This window comes from Mytilus edulis, chromosome 11 (genome assembly GCF_963676685.1).
Source record: "Mytilus edulis chromosome 11, xbMytEdul2.2, whole genome shotgun sequence".
In the NCBI taxonomy this organism is placed as follows: domain Eukaryota; kingdom Metazoa; phylum Mollusca; class Bivalvia; order Mytilida; family Mytilidae; genus Mytilus; species Mytilus edulis.
Genome location: NC_092354.1, coordinates 61,549,182 through 61,563,019, shown reverse-complemented (window position 1 = coordinate 61,563,019; position 13,838 = coordinate 61,549,182). Strand labels below are relative to the sequence as shown.

General features: G+C 32.4%; 1 protein-coding gene across 1 annotated transcript in view; it reads right to left on the bottom strand.

Annotated features, from left to right (window-relative positions):
* Positions 1-1,238, bottom strand: part of LOC139494461 (uncharacterized) — a 33,124-nt gene extending 31,886 nt beyond the window's left edge. Inside the window, exon 1 of the mRNA XM_071282622.1 lies at positions 1,219-1,238. Within this exon, the coding sequence (XP_071138723.1) occupies positions 1,219-1,238 (20 nt within the window). The remainder of the gene's footprint in view (positions 1-1,218) is intronic.
* Between the last annotated feature and the right edge of the window lie 12,600 nt (positions 1,239-13,838).

Below are 13,838 nucleotides of genomic sequence, written 5' to 3'. Positions count from 1 at the left end.
GTATTACATTTCATATTAAGGTAGCATAATGTTAATTGGGTCATCGGTTATGTCATCATACACGTATAGGCATTTTTATTACATTAGATATAGCTTTTATTAAAACAATATAATTTCCTTGACATTCCATGCGATGTGATATATATTATATGTCTTCGTAAGTTGAGTCTTTAAATAATTGGAGAATAAAATGATTCACATGGAAAACCAGAGAGAAGCTATGGTATTAAAGAAAATTAAACTTTATAAAGTGAATAGCCCGAAAACACAGTTTAGACCAAATCACGACTTTACTTTAAAATTCATGATCCCAAATTTTTACAGTGTAATCTCATCCTCTTAATTGCTACTTGAGGCATGAACCATGAAGAAATACATTGGGACGGAGTATACAATATTTTTCATGAAATACACTGTCCACTATAGCGACTTTATTTGAAGACAACGAAAACCAAAGGACAATAACTCTGTACCTTGCACACAAAAATATTTTTCAAGTTATCAATACAACTCCGTTTCAAAATCTACTCTGAAACTTTCTCGGAAGCATCATCAAGATGCTTGCTTATCTTATTGACAATATTTTGTTTTTATTAACACATCGGTATTCTTGTGGGAACCAAGTGTGCTCCTCTTATTCTTGCGAGCAAGTGTCTTTATATGTAGCATACAGCATACAGAAGCTTACCTTGCTCTTTAACCTTATAGAGATCAAGTTCTTTTTGTTCTAAGTTGGATGCAATTATCGATACCACAGACACATTTAATTCCGTCCATATCTTGATTTTGATCTTGAAATTGACAACGAGGGTCGGTTTAGAACAAATCATTAAAACAAAAAAGAACATGTCAGCTTTCCATTTGTGAGCATTGTCTTTCTATGTAACAACAATCCACATGCATCTTCTAGTTCCTTTTATATGCAAGAAATTGCATTTCTTATACATGGAAGACATTGCAGTAATGATTTTCTAGTTGGTAATTGGTAGTCTTCCTTCGAATGTTTGATGGATGCCATCATGATTTATGATCCAGTATATGATATATGTTTCATAGATGACCGAATATTTTATTTTCGGTTTCTCTTTGACGTATGAATTAAGAATGTCCCTTTGGTATCTCCGGCATTTTCAAAAATATATAGATAAAAGTATAAAAAAAAAATTCCGTAGAAATAAAAGGTAAATGCACATACAAATTCAACAGATACACACATACCTTGAATCCCGATCTCCCATCTTCAAGGCATATGTTTATGTATTTGGATACTTAATATCTGCTAAATATATAGAGTAAATGGTAAAAGAATATACAATTAAATAAAGGCGACAGTAGTATACCGCTGTTCAAAACTCATAAATCCATGGACAAAAAACAAAATCGGGGTAACAAACTAAAACTGAGGGAAACGCATTAAATATAACAGGAGAACAACGACAAAACATTAAAACTTCTCTGTTCAAAACCGTTTAAAGGAATATTTGAAAGCCAGGAATGTATACGTACGAAAATATGTGAAGAGCTGTATGACCAAAAATAGACTTAAAGTAATAGTCAAAAACATTTACTTTGCAATGAAAATATGATTTTCGACACTTAATTGAAACGGTCGACTACATCGAATCACTGACATTATTTATACTTCCTTATTTAGAAGTTCTATTTTCTTTCAGGATATTTTCCAAAAGTTAACAGAGACTAAAAAAATATGGAAGATAAATATTTTTTTTTTCTATTCTCATGTACAAATTGATCAGAAACAATATACTCTTTGTGCCATTTATTAGTTAAATTTAAACATATTTATTTAAAGTGGATTGGGAAACGAGTTTTTCAACTTATATTAATCCCTTTCCACTTTACGGGTGCGTGTGCTGCCTTGTAGCGGCATACGTCTGCTCTTTTTAAAAATCTACAAGGTTGTTTTTTAACGTGCAAAAGATATATCAATTGCATATTTTGATTGAAACTTTCCCTGTGAGTATTTTCATACTATATGGCCTTAATAAAAGGATGTGAAATTACGACTTAAATCATCACTACATTCGATTTTCAACAAGAACTCATGTGGTCTTTTTTCCTTCACCGGGATCTTTTATTTGTCGTCAGTCGTCGTCCGTCATCTATCTTATGTCGTAGTCTGTTGTCGTGTTGTCTACTATCGTGAAAACCGCTGTAAACAGAGAAAAACCGAAAGACAAAGAATGTCTAAAATGTAAAGAACTATCTGCTGTCTGTTTAACCAAACTACCAAAAGACTCCTTATATGTGTTTTGCCCATAAATAAAAATGTTTACAATATTTGCGATGTTGGCTTGTATCATGAAAAGTATAATTTGTAGGTAATGCATAAGTAATAGTTTTTGTTGAAGTATAACACACCAAGTGGTGTTAGATGTGAATAATAAATTTTCTGTTTTGATGTAAAATAATAAAGTTGGATCTTGTTAAATAGTAGATAAATTGCCGTTGTTATGGATAGTGTGGTTGCTAGAGAACAATTAGAGTGTTTTTGTCAAAAAATGTGTATTGAAATTGTGATGTATTTGTTCAGTTATTAAATTATTCATTTGCTGTTGAACAGGTTGTATCTTATATATAAATATATTCAAGCTGTATTCTCAGCAATCCATATTAATGGAGTTTATTTCGACATTTACACGTTGTATACTATACAAGATAGATCTGAAATGCTATCAATGTTGAAAGGGCTGTGGTATAGAGTCACAACTTAACTAATCATTGACAAATGAAATTTTGTGGTGAGGACAAACACGGCCCTTATCACCCCTCGTTTTGAAGCGTAAACTCATTTCATAATATACTCCTTTATTTTAGCGACAAAACTTCACATTATTTGTTTCGAAAGTTATGAGTATTAACGACATTTTCTGGTATTTCTGTCATATAAACTCGATAAACTGAAGAAAAGATTATTTCTGTTTTAAAACTATCAAATATAGTACAGATTTGAAGTAAAACCAAAACAAAACCATCAAAAGCAAATTCAAAATGGGGAAGTGCACAAAAACTGGCAGTAAACGCTATCAATCAACGGAACAAGTAATAAACAACTGCCATAAACCTAACTTTGTACAGGCATTTTCCGACGACAATGGTTGGTTAAACCGCCCACGTGCATGACAGTAAACTGAAATGAAAAACCACAATTGAAAATATGCAAAGATGACTTTCAAATAAATTTGATATTTAAATCTAATTTACATTTGAAGAAAGGAAACAGTGACCTTTCGTAGATATAGGAAGATGTGGTATAAGTGCCCATGAGACCACTCTCCATCCAAGTCACAATTATAAAAGTAAACCATTAAATGACAAGGTCCGGTCTTCAACACAGAACCTTGGCTCACACCGAACAGCAAGCTATAAATGGTCCCAAAAAATAACAAGTGTAAAATCATTTAAACGGGAAGACCAACAGTCTTATCTTTATAAATACACTTTTGTCTATTTATAGTTTTCATCTTTATTGTCCAGACTATTTCTTGGAATTGCATCGACCAATTTCCTTCACCATAATGTTAACCCTCAAGTCCAGATGTGCAATCGGGGGTTGGCATTTCCAAGATGGCGGCCGTTGTCATGGAAACAGAAATAATGTGAAAAATCGGAAAGTCTTCCAAAATGAATCAATCTTTACGGAAATGTTACTTGGCATGCGAAGACTTGCAATCCATCTTTGTAATTTCAAAAATGGTGGCCGTTGCCGTAGAAACAGGACAAACATGAAAATTTGTAAAATGCTTTGAACTTTCTGAAGTTTAGCAGAAAGATGTTTTTTAAGTTATTATGTTAATTCAATGTTAAATTTTCGAAATGGCTGCCACTTAATGGCAATTAGCGGACCAGGGTGACATCCACTATAACTTTGAATGTTGGAAAAACGAAGGCTTTTTTACCTCAGGAATAGATTACCTTAGCTGTATTTGGCAAAACTTTTAGGAATTTTTGGTCCTCAATACTTTTCAACTTCGTACATTATTTTGGCCTTTATAACATTTTTGATTCAAGCGTCACTGATGAGTCTTTTGTGGACGAAACGCGCGTCTGGCGTAAATATTAAATTTTATTCCTGGTATCTATGATGAGTTTATTTGTAACCACTGGGTCGATGCCACTGCTGGTGGAGATTTATTTCCCCGAGGGTATCACCAGCCCAGTAGTCAGCACTTCTGTGTTGATTTGAGTTATCATTGATATGTTTATAATTAAAAATTAACTGTTAACAAAACTTTGAATTTTGGAAAAACGAAGGCTTTTCTACCTCAGGAATAGATTACCTTAGCTGTATTTGGCAAAACTTTTTTTCTAGGTTTATATAATAATCCTGTTTATTTGACCATATATTAACATAATATATCATCTTTTGTAGATCTTATAAATGTTCACCTAATATCACAGGATTATCAGCATACATTAATAAGAACAAATTTATCTCCCTTAATTCATATGACTGACAACCCTGGATTTTTCATTACTGTTTTCGTTTCATTTACATACAATGAACAACGTAGGGGAAATAAGAATTGCCCTTGCATTAAACGATATAACATACAACCAAATTGAAATATTGTCCATTTGATTTGACACATGAATTCAATTTTGAATACATAATTATACAGTGTTCACACAATTATATTTGCTCCGGGTCGAAACCGGAATAGTTAATTCGAATAAGTTACCCTAGTTCACATTGGGTAGAAATCAACCAAATTTGGGATTTTCTCTTTCAACATAAATAAACATGAATGCGCCAAAATTATAACCTGCATATTTGAATATAAAATTGAGAATGGAAATGGGGAATGTGTCAAAGAGACAACAACCCGACCAAATAAAAAACAACAGCAGAGGGTCACCAACAGGTCTTCAATGTAGCGAAAAATTCCCGCACCCGGAGGCGTCCTTCAGCTGGCCCCTAAACAAATATATACTAGTCCAGTGATAATGAACGCCATACTAATTTCCAAATTGTACACAAGAAACTAAAATTAAAATAATACAAGACTAACAAAGGCCAGATTCTCCTGACTTGGGACAAGCGCAAAAATGCGGCGGGGTTAAACATGTTTGTGAGATCTCAACCCTCCCCCTATACCTCTAACCAATGTAGAAAAGTAAACGCATAACAATACGCACATTAAAATTCAGTTCAAGAGAAGTCCGAGTCTGATGTCAGAAGATGACAATAATACATAAATAACAACAGACTACTAGCAGTTAACTGACATGCCATCTCCAGACTTCAATTAAACTGACTGAAAGATTATGATTTCATCATATGAACATCAGGCACAATCCTTCCCGTTAGGGGTTTAGTATCATACCATCATAACATATATGAGAAGAACATAACCCGTGTCATGCCAACAACTGTTTTTAGAATAAATGTGTTTAGTTCCGATGCAAAGACCTTATCAGTGACTCAATATTAACGCCAAAATATGAAATCTTTAATGACTTGACAACAGTATCGTAATTATATCCCTTCTTAATAAGTCTATTCAAAGGTTTTGTAAGTTTCTGAGGTGAATACTGACACCTTTGTGCTTTATAAAGAATATTACCATAAAAAATTGGATGTGAAGTACCTGAACGTATTAGAAGTCTGCATGTTGAGCTATATTTACGAATGATGTCTTTATACCGATGATAAAATTTAGTAAATGTTTTGACAAGTTTGTGATATAGAAAACCCTGGTGTAATAATTGTTCAGTAATACATAAATTTCTCTCGTTAAAATCTAAAACATTGTTACATACACTAGCGAATCGTACAAGTTGAGATATATAAACACCATAAGATGGTGACAAGGGAACGTCACCATCTAAAAACGGATAATTAACGATAGGAAATGAAAAATCATCCCTTTTATCATAAATTTTAGTATTCAGCTTTCCATTAGTGATATAGATATCAAGAACGAGAAAAGGGCAGTGGTCATTGTTAGTATTAGCTTTATTTAAAGTAAGTTCAACAGGATAAATTTCATTAATATACATACTGAAGTCGTCATTATTGAGAGCCAAAATATCATCCAAATATCTAAAAGTATTATTAAATTTGTTTATCAGATGTTGTTTCGATATATACATTCTTTGCAACACAGTTTTATTAATTCAAAATTTAAAATACAACCACTAAAACAAGCACACCTCGCGACAAAGCACGAATACAACAACAAAACAATTGTGCTCATAATATATATAAATTAAAGTGCTAATCCGTTATATAACAAATTAGTAATCCGTGGATACGGAATAGTAATTCGTTATAACGGATAAGTAATCCGTGGAAACGGATTAGTAATCCACGGTCATGGATTAGCAGTCCGTTATAACGCATCAGTAATCCGTGAGAACGGATTAAAATGATATATAACATGTCCCTTCCCGGGTTACAATAATAACAATATTTAAAAATAAACAGCTGCGCCATGAGCGCATGATACGCCCGACGTCTTATGTGGAAGTCTTATGCAATAATCATGAATAGTTTATGAGAAAGTTTTAAGCAATAACCATTAATTGTTTTAGAGACACGGCGGGACATGTGAAACCCCCCACCCTGTTTTTTTTTACAAAAACTAAATATTACCAAAATAAAATTTTAAATAATCACCAAAAAGTATACAGATCTTTAGATTAATAGAACAAAGAAGTGTGTAAAGTTTTAAGCAATAATCATAAATCGTTTTTGAGATACGGCACAACATGTAAAAAAAACCCTCCCCCTTTTTTACAAAATACTAATAACTCAAAAATGAAATTTTGAATCATCACTAAAAAATATACAGATATTGAGATTAATATAACAAAGACATGTGTAAAGTTTTAAGCAATAATCATAAATCGTTTTTGAGATATGGCGCGACATGTAAAAAAACCCTACCCCTTTTTTACAAAATACTCAATAACTCAAAAATGAAATTTTGAATCATCACCAAAAAGTATACAGATATTGAGATTAATATAACTAAGAAGTGTTTAAAGTTTTAAGTCATAATCAAGAATCGTTTTTGAGATACAGTGCGACATGTGAAAAAAACACACCCCTGTTTTAGTTATAAAGTGCCGTAACTCAAAAAGTTTACATCTTATTTTCACCAAAAAGTATACAGATCATTTGACCATCATAAGAAACAACTATATTAAGTTTCATGAAATTTGGATAAGTCGTTCTCAAGTTACGGTGCGACATGTTTACACCGGACAGACGGAAAGACAGACGGACAGACAGACAGACAGACAGATGGATGGACACCGGACATTTGTATACCATAATACGTCCCGTCAAAATTTTGACGGGCGTATAAAAAAACGATTAATATAATTATTTAGTAATCACTAAAACTGTATAAAAACTTACATATTCATCAATATCACAAAATTCCGTGAGAAAATATACAAAAATGGGTTTAAATTAATTTGTCCGTGATTTATTTATCTACTTGCATCGAAAAAAATTTAAAATATAAAACTATGGTTGCTTTAACATAACATGTAAATATATTTTACTGTGGTAAACATCCTGTTATATGAATCGATGAAAATTCGACTAATGCGAACGCAACAAAAACAGCAATTATGATTTCAATACAATTCTAAAGAAATCACTTACATAGTCCTTGTAGGAGGTAATATTAAACATTTACATTGACAGGACATTTAAATAATTTTGAGTTTATAAAATGGTTAATTATTTGATATCCCGGATTGTATATGTATATATTCATTAGACACATGTTAGGTATTGATGAAATTAGATCAATGAAATTTAAAAAAAAACAACAGTTAAATGGACTATGTTTTCATTTGTGATTTTAACATGATATATATATGCCGTGTACAAGTTGCAATTTTTTACAGGTTATAACATGTACTAAAATATTGTACATGTTATAATTTGTACAATGCTAAAATACAAGTTATAACATGTAACAAAAGTACATCGTACATGTTATAACTTATAACTCTTCTAAATCCTCGGATTTCAAATGCATGGCTTTGAGTGAAAAAAAGTTGGAGCAAAGCCAAAAAAATATCTGTCAATCGTCTATAAAACAGGCATAAGACGATGAAATAATTGAACTTAAAGAACAAATATTAGACCTCCAGTGCCGTAGTATGAAGAATAACCCTATTTTCACAGGCCTTTGTCATTTGAAAATTGTGAAAACAAACTCTGAGGATTCTTACGTCAAGAATTAGAAGTAAATCACTTCATTGAGTTTGGAAACGTCCATCGCTTTAGTAAGCCTGGTCTGAATGGTGCTCGCCCTTTTGTCACTCGATTCATTTACCACAGCGACCTTCAGTTAGTGCTTAATAACGCCAACAAGCTGTACATTGTCCATTGTCTATTAGTGTGTATGCAACAAATGTAGACGGATGTAAGGTACCTGATTATATAGAAAAAAGTGTAGAAAGGATTAGAAAGTGGGACAGTGATAAATTGTTAGAATTCCAGCAAAATATAAACCAAGGTAAAATAAAAGATATTTTGTATAACTTGAAAAACCCAAGGCTTGATGTAAATGTGAATATACATATGTGAAATTTTTATAGAAAGTGCAAAAGCTACATTTGGCATTTCTCATATATAGTGAAAACGGGAAAAACACGTCAGAAATCGTTTATGAATAAACCCCGGTTTAACCGAGAATGTAAATTTGCGAGACAAAATTATCGTAAATTCAGACGAAAAATTAAAAAAAAAATCGAACTACAGTCGATCCAATTTGGCTGGATCAGATAACATATATACAAGAAAACTCTACACAAAAATCATAGATTATACCGCCAAAATCTTTAAAAAAAAATTGAAAGAATTGAGAACCAAAAATTATAGAGACTATTATATTGGAAAGTACTTAACCAGGGAAAGCGTAAAAACCAACCGGATATCCCAATAGAGAAATTATTTGATTTCTTTAAGGATCTAATAGTACGGTGACCGAGTAAGGAAAAGTCGCTTATTTAAGGAGTTTAATTGTCATTCGGACTATACGGCTATAAATCACAGTATTGGTAGTTCAAAGGTTAAACTTAACATTTTGACTTGTCGTCAAAAAATCGTACGGTGCAATTTTCGTAAAATGGGCTTTGAAGTACGTTAATTAACTTGAACGAAAAATCGACTAAGAAAAGTTTTGAGGTCAACTTTGTAAAATAACATCCGTGATATGATTTCTGTTATTATATACATTGTTGTTACACCTTATTCATATTATTTTAACGATTTCAAAGAAAGTTTAGCAAAATTAATTCGTTATTAAAGAGTTTTTGTAAAAGTTTAACACTACGAATACTTTGCATTTAATAGAGTACGTTCCAATTTAATTTCATGAATTTTTTTAACGCAAAATGTAAAATAATTAACATTTATATGTTATTCCATACATTTGTACCTTTATTAATCAATAATATCAAATTCATTTGTCTCAGACGCACTATTTCAGCAATTCAAGCCAGACAAAATTCATAACGCTCAAATGACGGAGCTATTCGAAGCTCATATACAGCCTCTTATAGATACATATACGCTATTGGGATGTGATGTATTACTTACATTTACATACTGGGATATGTTCCCTGAAGCAGTAGACATTTAGCAGTCAAATGTTAGAGCAGAACGAGAGGGAAATTGGTCTCTTCTTTGAGATCGTCATCTCAAATGTAAAATTATATTTTTGTAACCAACCGTACTCCACGAAGGTGGATGCCATTTTACATACTCGATATGCTTCAATTTTCTGTGAACATTTGATCACCTTTTATAGATGGCTACTTTGTTTTTTAGACAGATTCCTGGACATTTTAAAAGTACTATGACATGGCAACAGAAAAGACCGTTATAAAGCCTCAAGAGGATTAGGTGGCACTGTAGGCATAACAATTCAAAAGTCTGGGCTTGTTAGATGGGCCTTTACTAGACATTTCATAGAATCCATTAGTCATGTAATACTGAAAAGGGATTGAAATGCTGAAAATTATGCAAATTCACAGTAAGAAACAAAGCCAACAGCAATGAACAGAGATGAAGAACATGTTATTGCCATTGTGAACCATCTAAATGATCCATGACTGATCCCTTTGGTGTGGAATCATACCCTCAATGTCTTATCAATATCTCTTCTCAAATGCATGCTCAAGACATATTCGAGGTTCTTTGCTCACAAGGAGGAAGGCTTGAAAATGTCTAAACATTTTATCATTAGTGCTCTTTCTTAAGATCACAAGGAGTTTTTATAGTCCAATATCAAAGTCAAACACAAACCTGAAAAATAAATCGGGGGAAATACTTTCAGATCGCATAAATCCATAACTTTTAATTAGACGTGCACTAATTTCGGCAAAATGTAGAGATGATGTTAGAACATGTGTTGTCGCACCCATTCCATTATCCCCTTTTCAAAATGACGGCACCATGAGAAAATCATGCAAGTCGGATTTTGTGAATCAATTCGAATCTTAAGTCTCTTGTGCACTTATCCTACCTTCCTTTATATCATCGCTCACAACTTACATAAGAGATGGTATGGCATTGGTTCAATTTATTAATGCTAAGAAAGGTAAAACATGCGGCGACCTTGCAGCTTACTATTAAAAAAATATGTCCCAATGAATTTCTATGGCGCACATAGTAGCACATGTTTTTGACCGCTACGACACGAACAACTCTATAAAGTCTGCCGAAAGGGAACGCCGCACAAAGACTACAGCTTCCATCAAAGTGTATCAGATTATAGAGCGGAGAAGTATTCCTGACTGGAAAACCTTGACAAATCCGATAAGATTCCACCTGATGTGAGCTTTACATAGTCAGAACGTTTGAAACTTAGTTATTTATACCAACACTGTTCATGGCTGTCGTAACTTGTTCGGCATTTAAGAGAAGGCCTATACCCAATGCCTTAAACTTTGACACGGAGTTAAGGGAAATGTGAAAGAGTGGAAGAACAATCATACAGACCTCTTATACAATTGTAATTGTTTTGTGTGTTCGCTACTATAAAAATAGGACACATACAAGCGAGTTGTGGTTGCAGATGTAGAACATTAGCAGTGTAAATGATGGGCGGAGATTTTCATCCATTCAATAACTATGTGTCTGTCTTTCGCCAACAATTTGTAAACTATTGCCTGCTGCACATGTACTTACCGGATGCGACGCAACATCGTCTCTGTTTGGAGTAGGTATACAAACTGTCTACAATACTTCGAAGGACACGCACGACTATTTCAGTTGTGTTTAGAGTTTCGGTAATATTGACAATGATAAAGCCCTTGTTTTGGCATGAAAGATAATTTCAAAGGTTTATGATCAGAGCTATCTCTTTAAAACCACTACATCATAATAATTATTCAAGTTTACCACAAGTAAGACGTAAGTTTAGTCAGGTTACCTTCCTGCGAGACGGCACTGAAACAGTATGTTTTACGTACTTCGTTTGGTTTCAAACTAAAAATTTGAAACGCATTACACATTGCTAAACCCCTATCCGGTCACCTTTAGAATACGGTTGGCGAGAGTAAAATGATTCATTACACCCCGTGTATTTTAAAAGACATATTTCAGCAGAGTTCTTGCAGGATCTTATGTCTTCATTGAAGGAAAATCTGCATGTGAAAGAGTCATGTGCTTGTTCACTACAAAACCTTACATGTCCGGGGCTTTGGTCCTGTAAAGGGTCAGAATTATGTAGAAATTTCAAATCATGTTCCTTGACAATTAACCAGAAGATATAATTCTGTTGTGTGGATCTCTTTGATTGGAATGTTGAATTGTAACTATTTTCGAGTAATTGAGTGCTTTTTAGTTTTAATGAATTTCATGAATGGTCTTATGCAAAATATGCCTTCATGACAGAAGGATGCAGGTAAAAATAATATTCATCATTTATTGATGAGGTTGAATGTTAGCCGGCAAGGTAACTACAGTAATTTTAACAGAATATGTGTTGATCTTGTGTAATAGAACTAATATTTGAAAAAACGCCAATTTCCAGAATAAATCGATTTCTTTTTCATTTTTTTTTATACATTTTCGAGATGATTCATTGAAAATTGATATAAGAAAATGTATGTATCTAGAATTTAACCTAAATTCTTGTATATTTCTTCAAATTTTGAAAGTATAGAAGAAGAAGAAATAAAAACAGAATTTGATCTTTGACCTCATTTTATGCAAAACTGTTACCACATTTCTTTTTGACGACATCGATATTTTAATAGTACTCATTTTTCCGAATCCAATGATATATAATATAGCCATATAGTATGTTTGACGATTAAATCTAAAAAATATTGGGTCTGGTCACCGTACTATAAATGCTTCTCCGACGGATGATAATGGAGCTGATTTACCACCTCTCGATGAAGACCAGGTTAATCATCTTAATTATGATTTGAATCTGTATATAGAAAAAGGAGAAATTTTGTAATGTATTAAAAATTTGAAAAACGATAAGTCTGGTGGTGAAGATGCTGTTATAAATGAATACATTAAAGCAACTTCAAACCAGCTTATCGATATTTATGAAACATTATTTAATTTGATATTTGATACCGGATTTGTATTAGAGAGTTGGTAAGTTGGTTATATTATACCAATATTCAAAAATAAAGGAGACCGAAATAATCCTAAAAATTTTCGGCCAATTACCATTGTCAGTTGTTTGGGTAAACTGTTTACGGTCGTTCTTGCCGCGCGTTTGAACAAATATTCTGACGATTTCCTAATTTTACACGAAACACAATGTGGCTTTAGGCAAGGCTATAGCACTATGGATAATTTATTTATATTAAATTCTTTGTTTGAACTTCTGAAGAAAAGAAAGAAAAAACTTTATTGTGCATTTATAGACTTTTCAAAGGCTTTTGACAAAATTTGGAGGGATGGGCTTTGGCATAAACTACTGTTAAACAATGTAAATGAGAAAATGCTAAATGTGATTCAAAGTATCTACAAAAAAAATAAATCAAATAACATTTTTATTAACAGCAAGTCTGATTATTTTCCGTGAAACAATGGGAAAATGCAAGGGGAAAATGTGTCCCCTTTTTTGTTTGCAGTTTTTTCAAATGACATGAAATTTTTTTTAAAACAAAAAAATGTAAGGGCCTTTTCACAGTTACAGAAGAATTAGAACATGAACTTGATGTATTTCTCAGCATCATTTTATTATTATATGCAGAAGATACTGTTTTGATGTCTGAAACACCACAAGATCTTCAAATACAGTTAAATTTTTTTAATGAATACTGTAACTACTTGAAATTAAAAGTAAATGTATCCAAAACCAAAATATTATGTTTTTCACATGGAAGATTACCGGACAATTTAAAGAACATTTTACTATTAACAATTAATGCAATAACCACAAAAAACCTATTTCTCGTATCAAACATAAACTAAAAGAACTAGCCAAGAAATTTGTTTTTGTCCCGGCCGATAAAGCTGCTAATAATATTATTATTGTTTGACGTAAATTTTACATTGAGGTTCTGAAAAAAGAAATCAACAATTCACCAACATTCCAACTGACTCCATTTTCAGAAAACGACATCTGTAACAAACATAAACTTTTAGCTACCGCTTTACAAGCAGAGCCAAATACAATGAAAGTCCCAACTATGTACTGGCTTCCGAAGCTACACAAAACACCTTACAAATATAGATTTATTTCGTCTTCAAGCCATTGTTCCACTACTAAATTGTCTATTCTTCTTACCAGCACACTTGGTACAATTAAAAACCTGATAATAAATTGTTCAAATAAGGCCTTCGAAAATAGTGGAATTAATTACTTTTG